Source organism: Pseudopipra pipra, chromosome 3 (genome assembly GCF_036250125.1).
Source record: "Pseudopipra pipra isolate bDixPip1 chromosome 3, bDixPip1.hap1, whole genome shotgun sequence".
Taxonomy (NCBI): domain Eukaryota; kingdom Metazoa; phylum Chordata; class Aves; order Passeriformes; family Pipridae; genus Pseudopipra; species Pseudopipra pipra.
The window spans coordinates 60927074-60949707 of NC_087551.1; the positions used below are offsets into that span (position 1 = coordinate 60927074).

Sequence of the window (22634 nt, forward strand, 5' to 3'; positions counted from 1 at the left end):
GTTTGCTTTTTTCCTTCTGTAAAACGTCAGCCATTTCCTGATGAGCCTTATGGTGGTGGTGAATTTCACACCTTTTTTCTTCTCTGTGAGGAAATCTGGGTGTTAATGGTACTGGAGCAGGTCGTGTTTTATAAGGAATGAGGCTGTCTCAGAGCAGAGAAAAAGCAGGGAAGGGAGAGGAGGTGAGGAAAGGGATCCAAGGAAACTGCCACTTATAACAGGCATTAGCTGGATTATTTTGCACTATTTCTATTCAGAACATGTAGATGTATCTTTATTTGCTAAGTGCATTTTTTCCTATGAAATGTTGGAGTTCAGTTTAGAGTTCAGCATAAAAATAATCTTCTCTTTTAATTTCACAGGGAAATTTAGCACTGCAACAGCTGAAGATGGAAAATTGGTCGGTTGAGCAAGTCTGCAACTGGTTGAAACAGAGAAATTTAGGAGAACTAGTTCCTAAGTTTCGTGGTAAGCATTTTTGTTGTTTGGAGGGGGGGCTTGTTTAGTAATTCTTGCTATGCCTTTAATTGGCACTACCTACCTTGTTTTGGGGCATGTGTGTATATGCCAACTTCAGACTTTTATAAAAATTTATTAGGGTGAGAACTGACATAGATCTGATAAATCAACGTATGTGTACAGATTTATTATGAAGTCTCTGAGAAATCATGGGGGATGAGATTAAGCCTGTATATAAATAGAGACACCTCAAATCAGAACTGGCAGTTTAAAAGTCTTGACAGGGCCTATTTTATGTTGTATAAATCTTTTGAAATAATGCAACTGTAGTGTGTAAACGTTTTATGTCTGAGCATATAAACACTCTGCAGAAGAGTGCACAAGAAACTGTTATGTGAACAGCCTATTTATTGTGTGTTCTCTTAAAAAACTTGCCTTCCTTCATTAACAAGTGACAGTCTCCTGTGGTTTAAGCAAGGCCTGATTTAAAGCATTAAAATAGTCACCTCTCTGCCTCTGCATATTTCAGACTTGGCTTTTTGTTAGGGGAAGGTATCTGACCAGTGATTCCTGGCACTGCTTAGGAAAAGACAGTAGCAGTTGAAAATGACAGCTGGCAGTAGAAAGCATCTTTACCTTTGACCTGTCTTCCATCATGTTTTTAGGCATATAGAATGTAACTGTACCTGTAGTTATTTTACAGTATGTCTTTTATCCCCTTCAATCTGCAGAAGAAGAAGTAAGTGGTGCAGCTCTTCTGGCACTTAATGATCGTATGGTGCAACAGCTGGTGAAAAAGATTGGGCACCAGGCAGTGCTGATGGACCTGATTAAAAAATACCATCAGCAAAAAAGTGGGCTGGATTCCCTTACAGGCTGTTGTGAAACCACTTCTCAAAAGTTTCCAGAAGTAATCAGTGGGTGAGTTTGTACATGGCACAGAATATATCAGTCTGGGTATAGCTGTGTTCTTTTCATGGCATTTTAAAACTAGCATTTACTAGCTCTTCAGCTGTGACTTTTTTAAATTTTAAGTATCTGTAACAACGTGTGAAATGCAAAATTAGATACTACCTTGTGGTTTTAAATAGGGCATCAACATTCCAGAACAATGCCATTCATTAACTTAAACTTTTCTTCATATCCCGTTCTAGGACCTAGTTTTCATTTGGACAAAGCACTATCAAACTTTCACTATAGCTAAAATTTTCACTATTTACAATATTAAGCTTTTGAAGAACTTACTTTTAAATGCTTGCAAATTTTGGAGTAAAATAATGATTTAGCCTAAGATAGTATTTGTGTCACAGGCATATTGAAATTCAGTTTCTCAAAGGAAACTCTGAATTTGATCTTGCAGTTACAGTAGTATGAGGGCACAGCTTTGCTGTGCAGTTCTGCAGACTCCAAAAAAATTAAGAGCTTAAAATATCAAATGTTAGTGAATATAATTTACATTAAAATCTTTCCCTATCTAGCCTCCTTCCTGGAAAATAAGATGCTGGCATCCTTCTATTTACAAGGAAGTTGAGTAAATAAGCTGCTGTTTCTGAAAACTTTTCTGTGTCACCAAGAATGACAGAATAAAGCCCAAGCACGTTTAAGATGCATTCAGTCATAGATTTTAGGATGAGTAAAAAGTCAATATATTCTGTCCAGTTTGGGGTATAAAATGATGGAAAAGCTCCTGTAGTAAAAGTAGCATTTTGTCATAAAACTAAAAGATGTATCCTCATAAGCAGGTAGCTGCAACTTTTTTCTTAACTCTGCAGTGCTTGTCTTGGTGATGTAGTATAAAATTATTTTGTCTATTTACTACATTTTGAACAAAATCCTGTAAGGATAATTTCTTTTGATCTAGTTCAAGGACTCCTGACTAAAGTTCATGAGACACTGTTTTGAACAAATTCAAAATTCATAGTTCCACAATATAAGCGAACACACATTTCCTCCATCGCTTAGTAATGTTAGGCTGAATTGCAGTGATTAAAGTCACCATGGCAGGGTTTGCAGTTAGTAGGACCCATAGCTGAGTGTGTGGTCCCACAGTGGCAGGGAAACAATGGTGAAAACTGAGTGTGTGTGTTCCTAGCCCTTCTCCTGTGGTGCTTGAACCCAGGTGAAAACCAACCACCTTTTCTGTTTTCCAGAATTATTTCTCAGTCAGGCCCGTTTCGAGAACCAGCTCACACCACCAGGACTAGTGACAGGGTTGAGAAGGCATTGCTCAGGGCAGCATCATCACAGTGTCCTTCTGAGTCATCTGAAGTCACTGTGGAGCTTCCAAGAGCTCTCAGCAGTGTTTCCCTGTTGTATTTCTCAGGTGAATGCTATCTGCAGTGCTTGTTGGTGCACTCCTGGCTGTAGCCTCTTTATCCTGATGTCCTTAGCACATCTTCTGACTGTGTGTGAATTGTGCTGAACTCACCTCCCTGCTAGAAACAGAAATGAAGTCGTTGGTTGGACGTGGAGTTTTTAGTACAATAGGTGAACACTTTCTGTGTGGAAGTAATAAATTTTTGAAAGGACACTGAGTGTGACTTACATCTCCAGCAGTTTGGTTTAGGACATGGAAATAGCATCTTGTGTCTGTCACTGGTAAGGTGGATATGTTTTAAATCACGGAGTAGAAACTGTGTTTATGTGTGTGTGAGGAGTTCAAAAAGTAAATTTCACAAGGTAAATATTAAGATGCTCTCCAATTTCACAATCGGTTGTTTCTAGGAGCCACGCAGAAAACATAATAGGGGTTTTTTTTGTTTGTTTGCTTTAACTGCATAGATGAAAAATATTGATTCATAGAAAGGGAAAACTCCCCTTATAAATTTGGTAAACTAATGTCACTTCCAATAACAGCCTTTCATGTGTTGAGTGCACCTGAGGCCGGAAGAGTTTCTAAAGCATCTTTAGAGTTCGGATGTTCTGAAGAGATGAAGTTCAGAAAAAAAGAAGTGTTTGATGACTGCCATGAATTCTTGGCAGCATAACAGTATCCCCTATCTAAGCTCTGCCTATCCCTCAGTACAGGCTAAAACTGTTGATGTTGGCTTCTATCAACAAAACAAGAAATAACAGGAATATGAGGAGGAAGAGAAGTGGACCCAACTGTTAAGTGGAAAGCAATGGTTTGGTCTGGCACATAGTAAAGTCTGTATCTGGAGTTTTTGGTGTTAGTGACGAGCTAGAGTTGAAGTAAATAACCATGAACAGTGGACTGTGAGACCAGCTGGCATTCGGAGCTGACTTGAAGCTTTGGACTTAACCTCTAGAAAAAACAACTTTTCAAGGTTCCGGTTAAATTGGAAACTTATTTGCAATACTGTGTAAATAGTTCTCTCAGCCTACATCTTTCAACCTGTAATGGTTAGTTACTCCCAGAGATTAGGAGATGCCAGGCTATGAGGATAGCAGTTATCCCCTGAGAAGGTTGATTTTTCTTGGGTTTTTAACTGTATAATAATTAGAATATCACTAGGCAGTACTATATATAGTTTTCCTTTTAATTTGTCAGAGTCTGATAATTGAACTGATTGATTAGGAGATATTAGCATCATGTAAAATCATGACTATTCAATATGTTAATTTTTCTCCCTTTCTATTTGTGCCACTGGTATTTTAGAACCCTAAAGATCCTCTTTTCTGTAAGCTGCAGAAGACCTGACAGTAAATTTTTTGGTTTTGTTTTTTTCTTTCAGGGCTACTGACAGACAGATGTTAAATTCTTCTGGTCATGTAGAGCAGAAAAAATATCTGTGCTCAAGTGAAAATGAGAAAGGACTAATTGATCACAGGGTGCTAAAGCAGAAGTGAGTTTATAATAAATTAATTACATTTTCATTACCTTTTGAAAATGATGTAAACACTTCTTTTTGCTTCATTTATACTTTACAAAAAGTGTTCTTAATTATTGGAGGCCAGGTTCCGCTATATCCAGGTATATTTAGAAAACAGCAGAAACAAATTTATTAGGATTTGGCTGAATGAAAAAGCCTGATGGTTTGTTTTCTGCCCTCCATCCTCAGTCCTTGCTCACTGTTTCATGTTACCTCATGCAGAGGGCAAGATACAGGTTTGTCTTTATTTATCTAATTTTTAAAAATTGTCTTTTACAGACGTGTTTTCAACAGCAATCTGATGAATTAGTCATTACAGACTGGAGTATGGCTATTAAAAAAATTGTGTGCTTGAGGCACCTTAAATATAGCATTAGTGAAGGTAGGCATGCTGATTCCATTTGGATGCTCGTTTTACTTGGGTATCAAAAGAAGCGTCCCTTAGAAACTGGAGGCAAGAAAAAGTGTAGGGTTTTTTCTTTCTGGTTTTTTTTTTTTTTCCCCTCCTATCCATGCTTTTCTCCTTTGAGATGGGCAGTTAGTGTTGGAAGAGAGTCCTGTTCCTCTTACAAGGCAATTATTTTCTTGTTTGCAAAGCTTTGTTTGCTTATTGTTATCCCCCTTTATTTCCACCTGCTATAGTGTCTCCCTCTGCCATTCTCCCCCATCGATGTGACGGATGGCCTCACAGTTCTGAGATAAGGGGAGATCTTCTTGCAAAAATGTCTATTTTATCACTTTAACAAGGAGTTAGTGATAAGACTGACTGGGAACGGAGGAAAGAGTTTAGTGAATCACATAGTTAATGCTTTTAAAATAAAATCTTGCTACTTCTGTTCTTTAAAAGAACAAACCAAAAACTCCAAACTCAAAGATCCTGTCAGCATTGTTATTGAAGAAACAAACCCAAATCACTTAAACCCTCAGAATAAACTACTAATATGGTCTTGCAATGATGCGTTTTAGCCTGTGCTTCCAAAGGATGCTTATTTTTAATTAATTATGACTGATTTGCCTTGTGCTGTATAAAGAGTTTTAAATGGATTGTGTGAATCAGGGTAACCAGGAACAGGAATAGACTGACTTTAGGAAATGTTCTCAGCAAATATTGTCATTACAAAGCATTCAAAGGCCCATAATGGTCTATTAAGGGGAAGAGACTGCTAAAGAACAGTGCCACTTCAGCTCAGGGCAGAGAAGAGAGGGGAAGTCTGCTGCTGAAAATGAAGTGCCCCTTCTCAGTGAAGTAGTAGATGTCGTAGAAGTCAGTGGAGCTGTGATGATTTGTAGACTTGAAGACCTGAGTAAATTTGATCAGGGCCTCTTTCTAAAGTTCAAATGAAAATCTGGAAAACATCTTTCTCAGAAACAGCTGTTTTATCTAAGAATGCAGATGGAGTTAAACAGCCATTGCATTCATTAACTGCTGCACTAGGTTCATCCAAAGCTAAATACTATTTTTAGAGATCAATGCTGTTTAGACATGTCTATGACTTGACCTACGCTGATAAATGTCTTATGATAGAATTTAGGTTTGATTTATTTTTTTTGTTTTTCCTTTTCTTTTCCTTTCCCTGCAATATTCACTTATTGCATTTTCAACAACCAATGGAAAATTTTAATGTTTCATATGCTTGAGGGAATTATGAAAGCTGTAAGCAGGTTATGAAGGGTTGAACAAGATGTTTGTTTTAAAAAAACTATTACAAGAACAGAAAAAGTTTCTTTGACTGTAATATAATGACAGATTCTTAGCCAAGAGCATAAAAGTAACACACACACACCTCCCTGCTAATAAACTTAGTTTCAAAGCTGGGTGAGCTGGTTGGTTTGTTTGTTTTTCACTCAAGTCCCAGATTTAGGTGCCCTGGTGAAAAAGGGTTTTTCACATTAGTTTAATTAATGGTGGCTATTTTTTGTATTTTGGCATAATGTCAGTTGATATTTCTGATAAATCAACTAGTGTGTTGTTTCTACTGTTTTTAAGTCCGTGCATTTGTTTCTCTTCTGAAGTCTCTCAATTAACAGGGAAAGGAAAGCTGTAGTAATATATGGAGGTTGTTTTGCAAATAAAACACTCTGGACTGGCTTATTCTGATTAGGGAGGGTAGGGACCCATTTCTCATCAGCTAGGCCAGAATCGGAAGAGCAGCTAAGAACAAGCTTGACTTCCACTTTTACTTAGTGGGTGTTCCCACATCATCCACTGTAGAGCAGTTAATATAAGCACTTCTTGAGTCTGTTCAACCAGGGGGTTAGTTTAATGTGATGGGATTGGTTTCATTGTACAGTTTAAATTATTGATATTTGTCTAGGGTTATACTTATAGCCTCATTAATTTAATCCAATCTGTAAAAGAAGAACTTAAAATTTGTGGGTTGGGTTTTTGGTTAGTTTTTTTTTTTTTATTATTATTATTATTTTTATTTGGTGTTGGGTTTTTTTGTGGTTTGGTTTTGGTTTTGTTTCTGTTTTCCCAAAAGATTCATGGAACTACAGCTTCAATAACTGCATGGTTTTGCTTGAAGTGAATTCATGGGTGCTCTTATGGATTATTAATGCTGTGAATTGGCTCAAAGTTTCTTTATGTTTCCTGTGTAGGTAGTCCTAACAACTGTGTTAAATACACTTTTCTGTATTACTAAATCTTACCAAAATATCAAATAAGATTGTTTAAACATAAAAATAAAGAGTAAGTGGATGAAGCAATTGTATAATTTTATTTTTCTTATATTGAAATTGTGCCTACATATAACCAGATGAGGTTTGCAAGTTACTCCAGTGAAATAACTTTTTGCTAGTAATAACAAGTAATAACAGCCAGTTTTTTGTTAACCTACCAAGAAGATTAATCTTGAAGATTAATCTTCTGTGAAGACAATAAGATAGCTACAGAGGACAATTCAATAGATATGTTTCCCATATTCCTGCTTTTCTGTATTGGAGTACTAGCAGTTTTATGGCTTGTGGAAGCCTGGTGTTTATCTTGTTGCTAAGACAGAGGCTTGCACTACTTGTAAATACCTGATACTGCTGTGAAAAAGCAACCTTTTATTGGTTGGTTTATATGTTCTGTCTGCCTTTCCTCAACATGTTTGCTTAGCAAATGACATCCCTAATGTATCTCTTTTTTACTGTTTCCAATATGATGGCCCAGCTGTTTTCCTTCAAGAGGGATGTCCTGGTACATGTTTATTTGTACATTTATTTCTTCTGTAAAAACATGTTCTGTAGCTCTTAAGTGCTGTGTAACAGATTTACTGCCTGAACGCCTTGGAGTAATTTTCTCAGAACACAAACAGGATAACGGATCTTCCATCCGGCCTTGACAGGTTTGAACTTTCCTATTTGCTGTGAATTTGGAAGATATGGTCAGTGCTCAACTGAACCTCAGCCTGCTAAGTGCTCATATACCAATAAAGCTATTGCCAGCAGTGACAGAATATTGGTGCTGGTGCCTACATATGTGGAGCTGGTAGCAAGGACAATGAATTGGAAATTCATCTGAAAACAAATTTGGCATCCATCTTCATGTCCATGATGGGCCTGCATGGGTCATCCATTTCCTCAGTGGAGGAATTCTCCTTAACTAGGGCAGTCTCATCTATTTCAGTCAGGCTACAGGCAACTGCCCTCACTGCTGGTTAGCTGCATCTGAAGTGTCTTTTAGTTTTGATATGTCATTCTGCTAATGATCTTTATAGAGCTTTTTCCTTTGCTTCCCCATTACCCATATATAAGTATTGTTGGTCTATTTGATGTGTTTTATCAGAAATACACTTGTGCTTTAAGAAGAAAAGAAAATTTTAAAAGGAAAAGAGAGAAAGAGCAGCTAGCCTGAAAAATTGTCACTTAGTCAACTACTTTGGATGATTTTCCTCCATTTATACAAGAGAACAAATATTACTTTTATATGCATACATATACACACTATAGTCCTACAATGAAGACTCAGCAGGACTGTGCTTTTTTATGTATAGCTTAAGAGTTTCTTAGTTTCCATGCAAAGACCTCATTCTGGATATCATCAGAATTACTTTTAGTACATGTGATGATCCTTTTTTCAGTTAACTCACAAGGACATGAGAAGCAAACGTAAAAAACCCCAACATGTTAAGCCTTTGATAATGGTCAATAATAGAAGAAAAGAAGTACTGCCTGTCTATTTTCAGAAGTACAGTCATCAGATGCTTCATTTGATTATACCTTTGGGGATTCCAAAAATCATAAATTGCATCTAGTCCATTAATTTTAACAGTGATAGATTGGTTGACTCTTTCTGCTATGAATTTGTCTCAATACTTCTGAAGCTATTTATTGTTTCAATAGTAGATTCTCCTGGTGAATGACGTATCATAACAGAAAAATAATTCCATTTTTATGATTTCTGATTATTTCAATTCAATTGTTATTCCATCTTCACAAAACTGTTCTGTATGTGGGTTTGATTTGTGTAGGGTTTGGGAGACATTCTTTAAATTCACATTTTCATTTTATGTGGATGCAAGAATTTCTTCACTTTTTCTTTAAGTCAGCATTTCATGTCTCTGTCATTGCAGCAGGATGTTTAAGAATGCTAACTTAAAATTTAAAAGACCAAGAAGACTCATAATAATAAATTCTCTGTGCTTGTTGCCTCAGTGTTTTGGAAGTCCAGACAACTGGACTCATGGTTTTAGAGCACTTCAGGTCAGCAGAGCTGAATTTATTGATATGGTACTGTGAGCCTTCCACAGAAGTTTGCAGGGGAAAAAAAAATTGCTAAATCTCCTTTATTCCAAACCAGAAATGAGCCAAATCTTACAAGTAACTTGCGAGAGACATGAACTACATTGCCTTGTTAAGATCTAGCAAAGTCATAAAAGCAACAGCAACAAAAAAACCCCAAACCCTTAAAATTCTTTGGATGGAGTATAGCACATTTTACGCAGGTGCATAGGAATAAACTCTGGGTTTTTTTAAATGGCCCAACTTAGCTGGCAATTCTGTCAGTCAGATTCCCCAAGGAGCATTTTTACTTCCCCTGTCTGTATCCCACAGCTGCTGCCCTCACATGAGGTGGAAGTGCAGAGCCTTCCCTTATGTGATGCAGCTTCTCAAAATGGGAACTGTCAAAAAATCTGGACTCCTTCTAGAAGAACGTTGTGTCTGCATCTCTCAAACTTTTTTGGAAGTGGATTAATTTTGTCTGTAACTTGTTGCTCATACTGAATGTGATGATTTCTATAGCAAGGTTACTGCAGAAAAAGCTGAAGTGGGAGCTGCTCTGGGAAATGGGCAGCTTTGATGTCTGTCGGCCCCCAGTGTCAGTCTGTTGGCTAACACTGCTGCAGGTAACTTCTTGTTCAGTTTAAAGGATGCCTGCCCTTATGTATAGTGGGAACTGAAAAATAAAAGCAATCATCAAGCACTGGGCAGGCTGCAAATCCCAGGCTTTAGGGAATAACTGGGAAACTCTACATTTGAGTTCAAAAGTTGGAAATGACAGTGAAGTGCCTGAAGATAATGGCATGAGGATGTTTCAGGCACAGATCTCATAACTGTGAATAGGAGAGCCCTTTTTTATCAACTATTGAAAGGGAAAAAAATTTCTTTTGATATTTCATCTTCTGTGATAATTTCTTCCTTTTGATGGAAATAGCCTTTACAATCTTAAATGTTGTCATAAAGTTGAAAGCATATTATACATATGTTAGGGAAATGGAGTATTTTCTACAGCTGCAGACTTTTCCTTTCCTTCACATCTGCCAGTTCCATGTTTTCTCCTCTGTTTCTTCTTTGACTTTGTAGACATGGACTTTTTTCCAGCCTACAAATCTTTAGACTGGAGTCTTGCCAATGTGTGATGTAGACATGTGAAAGGTTAGACCTTCATCTGTGAAAAATGGGAAGCTATTGAGACTCCACCCATGTGCTGAGTTTTACGTGAATGTACTGAAAATGTGAACCCGTTGATGTCAGCAAATTTCTGCTCGACCTTTTTCACCTCATGGGAAGCCATTTTGGGGACCTAGACTGTGAAAAAACTAAACCAAAAAGAAAAATCAAAATTTTATCACCGTAGCTCCTTGTAACTTGTTGCAGGACTAGAGGCTTCCCAGTACCAATAAGAAAGAGTTGTAAGTCAGATGTGTGACAGCAGAGAAAGAGGGGGACTGAACTTTTGCCAGAGCTAGCCATTGGATTGATTTAGCTGTAGAATCAAAAGTCTCAAGAACTGACAGATGAGAAAAGATTTAGTAGCTTGTGTTTTGAGATTTTGATCTAATTTCTGTCTCAGCTTAGCTAGAAGGCCAGAGAGGGATGGCTAGAAATGGGCTATATGTGTTTGTACCTACATCTCAACCTGTACATGCACTGGGATTTATGCATATAGCCAAGGCCTTCCTTGACTGTGGAGAACAGCTTTACAGCTGAACTGAACTGTTCTTTTAATTAAACATGTTTGCATGTGAGCATTTCTGAGGATAAAGTTTATGTGGAGTTGTGTCTTATTTCAAACAAGCTTGTATTTCATCATAAAATATTACTGCACATCTTCAATGTGACTGCCCAACAGTGATGAATCCAGCAAGAGCTAGTAAAATATTTAATCTTGAACAAGGAAGTATTTTGTGTTGAATGAGGCTGAAGATAAATGAAATTTGGAGTATTTTTGTTGTGGTGGCAAGAGTGAAGGGACTGGTGGAGGGGAAACTTACCATGCCTCTCTGGCTATTAGCCATCCCAACTGCAAGAAAATTTTATTTTCTCAAGTAGCTGAATATAACTCAGTTTGCCTGAATTGAACCAGCTAAGCCTTGCCACTTTTTGAAGTGGCTTTTCAGCTTCACTGGTGTTACCATCAAAAGGAATTTCAGTGCTGCTAAGATACAAAGGACTGTAAATTTTAAACTTCTGTCCATTTTTTGAGCTAGTTTAAATGATAGCATGTTGAAAATAGCCTGTCTGCTATGTCACTTTTGTCAGTAAAATTGGCAAAAATACAGGATGCAGACTTACAGGCTGCGGAGTGGCTCACTGATGCTACATTGAACATCTGCACTTTATTTGCACAGGAGGGGTTTCCAAGTGATTTCAGAATCTGAGTTCAATTTTATTTTCCCATTTGTGTATTAATTTATCACCAAAAAAGGACATGAATGTGTCTATGTGGATATGTTGTCACTTCTTGAACAACTTTTCCTTCTTTTGAGACTGCAAAGTACTAACAGAAGTTCACTGCCCTTTGGATCTGCTGTTAACCATTTGTGTCTCATGAAATCTGATGAGCTCAGAAAGACATAATAAGCCCTGACCATTTTGTACCTTTTTTGCATGGGGAAATGGTAGTGCTGTGAGTACTGCTACTACTGCTAAGATCAGATGACAGTACCCAAATGATACATTTTTTTTCTCAGCACTATATTGCTATATGTGGTAGTGTTGGGGTTGGTGCAGTTATATCATGGCTGTAGAGCTTTTGATAGCCTACAAGCTACGTCAAAAGATGCCAAGATGGTGTCACAGCATAAACAGGTCAGCAAGGTTGAGACTTACAGGCTAATCTACTCAAGAGGGTATTGAGGCTACAGGGACCCAAATGAGCTGCTGTGCAGGTATATAATAGTCTTTAAAAGCAGTGTAAACTAAGGTATTTCAAATCCTCATCCATTGGTATTGCACTTGATTTTGCTATCCTAAAGATATTGGCTTACTTTGAGTCAGTTATTTATTTTTTTACATTCCTGTCTGAAAAAGACTAGATAGAAAAACCTCCCCATTAAGACCTTGCTAGAACTCTTCACAAGTCTTGTTTATATACCTAGCTCTTGTTATAGGCTACCACAGAGACTGGACTGAAGTCTAACAGTATTTCCTTCTGTAACTTTCATAGACTCAAAATGTAGTGAAGTTTGGGAGGGACAATGGAGCATGCCTCATCCAGCCACAATTCTTTTTGTGGAAACTTTTACCTGCATCCCTCAAGTGAGGATTCCTTAACTTGAAATCTATACTGTATATGTCTCAACAGCTGCAGTAGCTATCTTAATTTTCTTCATAATTAGTGGAAAGAAATAGATGAGGGGGATCATCCATTCTGATTTAGATGTATTCTGGTTGTTCTGTCATACTTCAGTGGTGCTTATGTCTCCTTGGTGAAAATAAAGAGACTGAAAATGATTAATTCGGATATCTATATCTGTATGTTTATACCATTTAAGCATCTACATATGTCATCTATAATTATAGCATTTTATTTTAGAATTTTTTTTTTAAAGTGTGCTAGGTGTTTTCAAATTGCTCTCTGTGATTTAAATTAAAGCAAACATAAACTGCAGTGATAGCACATCTATAACAGGACTCTCTAGTTGTCTTTGGCACCTCTCATTTGAAATTTCTTTATTAATCTGCACTACTATGACTGGGAAGCTGTCCGGGGCTGCCAGAACCACTCCATCTTTTAGGTGGCTTTTGACTGACTTCAAGCCAAATTTATCTCTACTTTTCCCTGTGTTCCTTCAGAATTAGGGTTTGAGTAGCCAGAGGTGATAACCTGCCTCAATTTCACCCCAGCTGGGGTGTTACATCTGTAAATAGTGGTCAGGGTGTTCTTGACCAGAACTTTATGGGCTGTGTCTGCTTTGTTTCCAGACATGTGCTGATGATAACTGCCCTCATCCCTTCATTGCCTTCCCCTGGGGAGGACAGTCTTAGGTAATGTCATGTATAGTATTTTATTCAATTAAGCTGTTTGTCTTACTCTAGTTCTAGTTAGCAGAACTGGTAGGAAACACATTAGAAATGAAGACAGATAAAGTTATTTTGCAACAGTACAAGTCCGCAGACCTCTGCTCTGCCTTCCACTTTCAGTTAGAAACCACCTTGTAGTGTCTGCTGGTTATAACATTTCACATTTGACATCTGGTTTAACTCTGTGTGTATTGATTGCTGCTTTTGTAGGTATTCTTTATACAAAAACAAGGACAGCAAGCCTTGAATTTCTATAGCTGTACCTTTCCTGCATGTTGAGTTTTTCCTTGTGTTTTTCTTCTCATCTTGTCTGCATTTCTATGGAAGAAGGATGTGATTGTGATGATATAATCTTTTCTTTTACAGAAAAAATGTGAAATCATTTTTTGCAAGACACAAGATGTTGCAGTGGACAAGTTCTTACGATTTGCCAGACTTTCCTTATGATGTCAAGTGTGTATTAGCAGAAAAAAAATGCCCTGATCACAGTATGAGAATAAGGATTATTGAATTTTTACAAGCAGACATGACAAAATACCTAGAAGGATCACTGTGAGTAAACATCAGTAGATTCATATGGGGCCATTACCTATTGGGTGCAGAGGTAAATTTTCAAAAGGATGTAAAGCCGTTCTCTTTAATACATTTGTTTAAGTAGAGGAGGCTAAGGGTCTGAAATCTGTTGAAGACAAGAGGAAGATTTCATGCAAGCATTAAAGCTGTACCCTTTGTTCTTTGAAGAGGAATTGATTGCCTGAGGAATAGTCAGTTTAATATAGATCAGTATAGACCCTAGTGTTTATTATTATCCAGAATAACAATTATTTCTTTTACGTCTCCATCTTGTTTGCACAGATATCCGAACAGTCAGCAATATAACGTTGTTGTCAGTGCTCTGCTGCAGGCATACCCATTCCTTGATGAAGATGGGAATGGCTTTGTAAGTATTGTGGGTTTTTTCCACATAATCAATCACCTAGTTCAGAAGAAATCAATAACAATTTCTTATATACTGGCTTTATTCGGAGCTGTAAGCTTCACTTGGCTGCATTTGGCAAATCAGATTCTTATTTCATTATATTAATTAAAGATTAGTCCAGTTATCGCCATACCTCAAAGCCACTGAGAGATCATACAGACCTGTACATGAAGTCCCTGGTTGGTTGTTGGGTATGCTTTCTTTCTGGAGTTATTAATCCAAAAGATAAATTTAAATGTGACTTTTTTTTTTAAAAACAAAAAAGCCAACTCTTTAGAAAATTGTCTGTATGAGGACTAACATCCGACTGATGGTCTTGCAATGCATTATGATCATTTATGTGTTAGATATCAAACTACAAAATTCAGTAATACCAGTGGTTTAAGTATGTCTGGAATCTAGGCCTAATTAAAAAAAAAAATTATCTAAACCCACTTTTTGTAATCTCAGTGGGGACATAACTGAAAGCAGTGGAAGGAGATGACTTAAATTTGAACTACATTTTTTTCACTCTTGTGACCCAGAATATATATATGTGTGTATATATATATATATATAAATATATATATATATATATATAACTCTGTGGTCTCTGAGGACAGTGGTCACCTTTTGACTTCACATCGTTGCTTTGCCATGTGATACTTTTATAGCACCTTGTGAGGCTTGTGAGCCTCAGTGGGGACTGTTAGCTTTAAACATGTATAAATATATATCTCGTGCCATTACTGTAGAAAGCAAAATAATTTTGAAAACAAAACAAAACAGAAAAGCTCAAGTTTACGTGGTGGCTATTCTAATTCTCCCCTGAGCCCAGGCATTGTAGAAGGGAAGGGACTAAAGGAAAAAAGCACATCTCAAAGAGGAGAGAGGGAGCAAAAGAATCAGATGGCAACAGTCTATCCTTGTTTAATTAGGGTACCTCTCTGAATACCCCAATGTTGTCCTAGGGTGGGGTTCTGTGTAATGTTATGGCTTATCTGGCTCCCTTTATGTGGGGGAGCTGGAATGATATTCAAGTCAGGTCTCAAAACCATTTTACAGCCTTTAACTTTTAAAAATTGTTTTTAAACAGAGGTTCTTAAGCTAGGTTTTCAAAGGCCTTTAATTGCAGCAGGGCGGTGAAACTACTTTTAACTCTGTTCTTTAGGAAATGGTATTACTTTCCAGGTTGATCGCAGAATTGGTGCTGGTAGAAATTATGTGATGGCGCAGAAACTTCAGAGAAGTTATTCTTTATTTTTTGATCTTTCCATCATGCTTACTAGAAAGCATGTCTGGCAATAACCACCGCAAATAAGCAAGGAAGTTGGAATTAGCAGTTTGCAATATTGCTAGTCTAACACCTTCTGGGCCAGCCCCTCTCCACTGCCTGGGTTGAGACAGGAAAAAATGCACTGAAGGTGTATGCCTGTATACTTAGGTTTGGAGGAGGACGTGAGAATGAACTACTATTTTTATTGGCCTTAGTGTTAGACATTATGTTCTTACGTATATCATAAAGGCTATAAATACTTATTTTTTTCTTGATCTGAGATCGCTGTGTGTTACAACAGCAATGGCTTAAAACAAATCCTGCAACATATGTACAGCTACTTATCACAAGACTTGCAGTAAAATTGAATTCATATACCTTTAAGAAACAAATGAACAAAAAAAATTGGCAATTGCCATTCTTTCTTTTTTTTCTGAGAAAGGATCTTCAGCAGCTCAAGAAAGCAAAATTTTTGTAGGCTCTTCTTTTAAAATTGCCTCCAGCTATCAAGGGACAATAATTGCTGCTTGCTGTTCCTGATAATAGTATTAAAATGTAAGATGTAAAATATTAATTATTGAGAGGCTTTGTATACCTTAAACTTGTTGTCATTATTACAATTTTTTGAATAGTACATTGAAAGTATTTAAGAAATCTATCATCAATAAAATTCAGAGGTAAAGCAGAAAGGTCTTTGTTTGGGGACTGATAGGTAAATGGAGAAAAGGAAAACTGGCATAGAGCAGTATTTTAAGCAAAAATCCTAGTTAAATTCCTTATTAAATACTATTTATATATAAAATTCTGGAGATGCAGCTCATGTAATATGGTTTTGTTTTTTACCTTGGGAAGAGAGGAATAGCACTACGTAAGTTCTTATTTCTCTGTGGACTCCAGAGAGCCTTGGGTGACCAGCTGTGCACAGCTGTCTGTGTCTGACAGATAACACCCTCCTTTCATTGTTTTGTAAGGCTGGAGGATGGGACACACCAAACACGGCAATTTAGCTGGGCCAGCCTCTGAAAACAATGATTTTCAGCACTGGTAAATTAATAAAGTTATTCAGGTTTTTTTAGAATACCAACAAGCCCGTTTACATTATTTGGACTTTTAATTTCTTGACAAAGTTGCAGGAAAAATTAATTGGTGCATGTATTTTAAAAACCAAAAGGGCTCAGCACAGTTTGGCATACCAAGTTTTGCATTCACTCTGGTGTGCTGGAGCTCACTTCTGCAGTTGAGTATTTTCCTTCCTGCCGTGCAAAATGCCCTATCCCAATGTACTGTTAATGACATTTACTGCTCTCCATTTATTGCTGTGCCATGTCTCAGTTCCTAGATTCAGTTTAAATTTATGCTTAAAAGGTTTTCTTACCCTTTGGGGTGGAGGAGCAGCCACAGCATCTGCTGGGCTCTGCAGAAGGCTGCAGTAGTTCTTAAGGAGATGTCCTGAGAAGGTCTGTAGTGGTGTGACTTTAATTTTAACTTGTGAGTCTTGCAGTTTTGAGCCCTTCACCAGAAATGGATGTGTCTTGGCTGCTGGAAGGATGCAGCAGAAACTGTTCTGGGATCTTCCCTGGCCAGTGTGCGTGCCTGTGTGTGGTGTGGGTGGGCCAGGGCAAGCGGTTGGGCTTCCTGGATGAGAAAAGGGAAAGCTCATCATATGAAAGGTCTTGATATTCCAGAATCTTCTGACCAAGAGCAGAAAATCAGTAGGCAAAGAACTTGATGTTCTTGATGTACATGGGTGGAGAACCTTTGAACTGTAAATGTCAGCACTTTTGTTGCAACATTTTTGTTAAAATGAAATGACTTGAACAACTGAGAAGGGGAAAGATCTGCTGGAAAACATAGAGGAACAAAACCAAAACAACCAAACTTAAGAGCACCGAAATTCGCACGAGTATTTTCATGACAGGAAAAAGAATTACTTGCAAAACTTTGAACATTCCATTTTTTCAGTTTGTTTGTGAGGTTTATTTTGTTGGGTTTTTTCCCCAAAATACTGGAGAATTCCTATTTACAATTTCAAATTGTTTTAAACAAATCATTTAAACAATGCGTGTGTTATGTAGAAACATAGTCTGATATTTTCAATCTCATACTGATGCAATGAGAGGCCATTAAAGATTTGTTGTTTCAGGACTTATTAGATTATCCATAATTCTATTTTCTTGGTTAAAAGGTTTCCCATTTAATTTTGCAGTATTGAAAAAAATATGCTTCTGTGCCATCCACCCTTTTTTGAAGGCTATCCAATGCAATATAGTCAGGACAATGAATATGATCCTAAATTAATTAATTTACAAATAAAGTCACAAATAAGCTGCTCGTGTACCATGAATTTAAAAAGAATTTTATTTATGAGGTCACCATAGAAGCAGGGATTAAGAAAGAATTATCTGAAATTCTAAATAATATTAAAAATAATCATTTTATATTAATGACAAAACTCACTTAAGAGGTCTATAGAGTACTTGGAATGAAATTAATTCCAAGATTAGCATTTAGTGAAAAGAGTTTTCAAGTGATTACCTAAGGAACTTTTCCCGTGATGTTTCCTTCTACTTACAGAACAATGCTATCCTAATCTAACATACAGCATTTAAAAAATAAAAATCTTAATTTAATCATGAAATAGCTTACTAGATTTCTAATGTATATTGTAACCAATGCAACATTTGTAAGTTACAGACAGTTTGTATAGAAAAAGCCAACATCATAGACACAGCAGCCAAAAGCAAATTGGAATGACAATGTTTCTTGACAACTTGCAAGATATTCTCTTTGTATTCTATTCCATCTGTATTGGTCACTTTTACAAGGCTTAAACCCGACAATTTGGAAAGAATTACTTCCCTTATTTAATTTCAGCATGTTGAAAATTATATGGTTTCAAGAAAACCATGACATGAGAAAGGAAAAGAGAGGGCTCTCTCATTCGCAACACTTGCCAGGGGGCTTTGCATCAGCAGCTCCCTTGAGCTCGTGGCTGCCAAGCAGTGCTGGTGCAAACCAGCATCTCAGTGCTGACATGCCTGATTTATGTAACTGCTGCACACAAAATGATTATTTGCTAGGAAATTACTGCTTTTAATCTGCATGTAATCCTTTCCCTCCAATGTCAGATAGAGTAATCCTTCTACTCCCTTACAAGCATGGTAAGCCTTCTTGGGATGGTTTTTTTTTTTGGAGGGGTGTGAAGGCAGGGAAATAAATAGAAAAAAAGTTATCGGTTTGAAAATGGTAAGGAAAGCATCATTTTTAGAAGATGCATTACCCACTAGGGAAACCACATAAATGTATGTGCTTGCAGACTCATTCTTAAAATAGGTATGTAAGAAGGGACTTGGCTAAGTTTATGAGAATTCTATTACAGAAATAGATTTAGTTAAAACTTTTAATTTATTGGGGAACTGGAGGATGAAACAGCTGAATGTTTTGAACTTTGAGGGATATTTAAAGCCTTGTATAGGTGTCAGCATATTCTTTCATGTGAAATAATAAGAAAAAGTGTCTTGTAGCCAAATAAAACTTTCAAAAGAAAGAAACTGTGCAGAGCTCAACTACGGGGATGTTTAAATTGTCAGCTGCTAATATATTCCATGATGATCATGTTTTAAAATATTATAACATCTGTTCAACACTTCAGAGAAGCATTAGGCTAAAGTTTTTGTTTGCTTCTTTCTTAACAGCTTTAAAATAGCAAGCTTCCAAATAAATTTTGCTAGGCTTATAATGATGGGGTATTTGCATCAAAATGCATAGGGCAAGAACTGTAAGTGTATTTAGGAACATTAAAGATTCAGGTGGAAAATAAGGGGGATTTTCAAGGCATGTAGTCACCCTCTGCTTTTGAAAATGGTGCTGACATGTAAGCCTCCAGATATGGTGGCTGTGAATATGCCTTGTGAGAAGACTGGGTGAGCAGTTGTACTCTATTTCTAATCATTATGTTTAGGTTGGTCATGACATGACCCCTGTTCTGGCAGAATCCTAGGTCTGAAGTCTACATACTAGAAATGCAGATGGGTTTGGTCTTTTTTTCTGGTTCTTGGATGTTCAAGGGTGACTGGTAGTGAGAGGATACTTCAGTAAGGGCTCATGTGCCCCTAGGAAGGGCATACCTGCCCTGGCTGGCCCAGGTCTGCTCAAGAACAGCTGAAGTAGACACCAGGGGGATTATATTCTCATAGCTCTTCCACCATTGATAGAGGTCTTGCTTTTAGGATTGAGGACCTGTAAGTCAGTTAGTACCCTAGGGAGGTGGGAACAGTAATTTCAGCAGGAGAAATGCAAGGTCACACTGCCTTCACCACCACCTCTTAAGAGACCCTGTCAGCTGTATCCCGTGAGTGAGAAGGGCAGGCATGTCAGACTCACTGCAAAGAAAGATACCGTACTACTTGATCTACCTGTACTGAATTCAGGTTTACACCAAAGTCAACCTTTCAAATCATGTGACCTTGACTAATAAATGACACAATTTTGGTAAGAAATTTAGGGTAATCATACTTCTGTTTATATTTTGTTTTAGCACGTCAGTGAGTACAGGCTTAAATATAGTCTTACGTAAGTATAGTATTGGAGTAAATTTTAGAAAATGAGGTAAGAGATATTTGAATCTCTCTTGCCACATTCTGTCATTTACAGTCACTTTTCTGACCAATTTTTGGTCCCTCTGACTGTTGAATACCCTTCAATAACTTGAATAAGCAATTGCTTTTGAGGATTGACAAAACTATTCAAAACTGCAGGTTTTGCCTGCAGATGTGTTTAACAGCCTTTGCTTAGTAATTTGTTCCCCACATGTCAGTAGTTGGCATGTCTAGGTCCTGCCATGGGACATCCAGCTGGGGGCTGCATGGAAACAGCCATCAGTCCATAAGGATGCGCAAGGAAGTTGCTGTCCATCTAATTTTCAGAAGTGACTTTTCAATACCCGAGTAAAGAAAGACAAAAGTGTGACGGAAGCTGTGGGACCACATAAAGTCTGCCTTTGGTTGCCAAGGAATCTTGAATTTACATACCTTGTACAAACACTAGGACCTACTCAAATGATCCTCTTAATTCAGTGATTTTGAGTTCAGTTTAAAAATACAGCTGATCCAGTATACCTGTAGGCTCCCAGCCTGTCAGTGCCCCGCTCTGTCTTTCCCTTCTATTAGATACAATCATCATACAACTGTGCAACCAGTTAGATGCTGCCAGAGGCAGGGGAAAAATAATGCACTAAATTAAAAAAAACCCAAACACCAAAAACCCCAAACCCAAAAAACCCACTGCACAATTTCTTCGGCGTCCATGAGCTGATCTGCTTCCCTACGTAGTTTTATGACCCAATGTCACGAATGGAGGATCCCAAAGTAAGACCTGAGAAAAGAAAAGCAAACTGCACTTTCACTGACAGCCCTTGTTATATAGGAGAGATCTAAACCCTAAGGTTCAACAACTGTTATCCATAGCAAGTCACAGCAGTGCCATTGCCCCAGCTGTTAGTTCCCACAGAGTCATATACCACAAGTGCTTGTGTTTCCTTCTGTCCTGAAGCCACCAGTGTGGTGATGCCACCCTATGAGTCTTTTTCTGCTTAATGGCAAACACTTTTTTGTAGAGTTAGATACAAAAAAGTGACCTGCTTTAGGTAATGACAGATATTTCTCCCCCATGCAGTTACTATGGAAACGGGCACTTAAAGATCGTTTCAAATATGTGCGGAGACCCATTGAAGACGATGAGCAAGTCCTGAGGAACAAATGCAAGTCTGGGCACAGGAGAGGACAGACCAGAAAACCTCCATTTGCTGAAAACAAACTTGGTGATGTTCAGGTGCAGATAGAGGTAAGATGTCTTGGTGTGTGAGTTCTGCATCTTTCAGCTCCTCTGTTGACAGTAAGGCAACCAACCAATAAAGGGGAGAGCTGAAGTGATCTCATCCTATTTAAACTCATTTTGTATAAAGCTTGTCCTAAATCAGACCCTTGACTTTTTTTCCCATTTCTGGAAAATGAAGTATCAACAGCACAGCCAAACCTCATACTGGGTGCCTTGAACATTTGTTGTCACTTAAAGTTATTGCCAATTGGACAGAAAGTCCTGGGTTTTTTTTAAATGCAATATTCCTATTATGCTTTAGTTTATACACCTCCAATTAGAGTGAAAAACAGTAGAGACATATCTAAGAGCTGAAACATCTGTACTAATAAGAATGCAAAGAGGTATTTGAGCTGATAGCAAATGGCCATATTCTACTGTCACATCGCACTTTGGTATATAAAATCTGTTTGTGTTGATGTGTGGTATACGTAAGGATGCTTACAAATCTATGCATGCAGTTGCTTTGTATTCCTTTAGAGAATTCAGAGAGCTATTACTGTCCAGTAAGTGTTTGAAGCACACTAATTAATTTATACACTTTCATAAATACATTAAGGTTCCAGCTATGCTTTGTCAATGCTCCACACACTTCCTTGTGCTGCAATTAAAACATTTAACTTACATTCCTACAATTTAAACAATTATAGGAATGCAATAAAGAAGATTTGTAAGGAAATATTTGACTTTAATTTACCCACGTCTATCTTGCTGTTTACCACACCCTGTATTTAGGGGAGCAAGAGTGGTTTATTGGATGCATTTCTGAATACATTATGTTTGAAGGTAGCTGTAGTTTCCTACTCAAGATGCAGATACATTTTTGGTTTGGGGTTTTTTAGAAGTTTCACTAATTTCTGGTTGTCCCCTTTGGGTTAATGTGTGTAGGAATAAATATTTCCCTCCTTGCCTGCTTCAGTTGAAGGGTTGGCAGAATGTGTGAAGTAAGAAATCTGTAACTTCGGTGCAAACCAATAAACAGTCTTGCTTGCAGTAAAGAAGAAATTATAGGCTCCTGGTTTTGTGTGCACATTAAGAGTTAGTCATCCTTTATCTGCTAAAGCTTGGAAAGGGCAAATGTGGACCTTTCCTGTCTTATGAGCTAGTTGAGAAGGGCTTTGAGGAGTTCCTGTAGGGACTGCATGCTCAGCTTCATTTTTCTACAGAGAAGGTGTAACTGCCTGTGCAGTATGTCTGTAGACTAGAAATAACCACTCTTTTTAACTGCACTGCCCGAGGCCACCACTGGTCATCCCTTGCTTGTTTTAGATATTGAAGGAGAATGTTACATCTCTTTTAAAGGCCTAGGCATTTTTTTGCTAGCCTTAATGTTGTAAGCAAATTAAGGTTAAAATGAAAGGAGGTAAGAGGATGCTGAGTGTCCCTAAACAAATTTTCCTTTCTTTCTCGCATTTTCCCTGTCTCCCGAACACATATATATATAAATAAAATACAAATATAAATGCAAGAACAACACTTGTGAAGCCTATTAAGGCTTAAG

General features: G+C 37.5%; 1 protein-coding gene across 1 annotated transcript in view; it reads left to right on the plus strand.

Moving 5' to 3' along the window:
• The first annotated feature begins 250 nt into the window (after window positions 1-250).
• Window positions 251-22634, plus strand: part of SAMD3 (sterile alpha motif domain containing 3) — a 37341-nt gene continuing 14957 nt past the window's right edge. The window contains exons 1-6 of the mRNA XM_064649520.1: window positions 251-468; window positions 1191-1380; window positions 4155-4265; window positions 13392-13577; window positions 13881-13965; window positions 20933-21100. Coding sequence (XP_064505590.1) covers window positions 390-468; window positions 1191-1380; window positions 4155-4265; window positions 13392-13577; window positions 13881-13965; window positions 20933-21100 — 819 coding nt within the window. The 5' untranslated portion in view covers window positions 251-389. The remainder of the gene's footprint in view (window positions 469-1190; window positions 1381-4154; window positions 4266-13391; window positions 13578-13880; window positions 13966-20932; window positions 21101-22634) is intronic.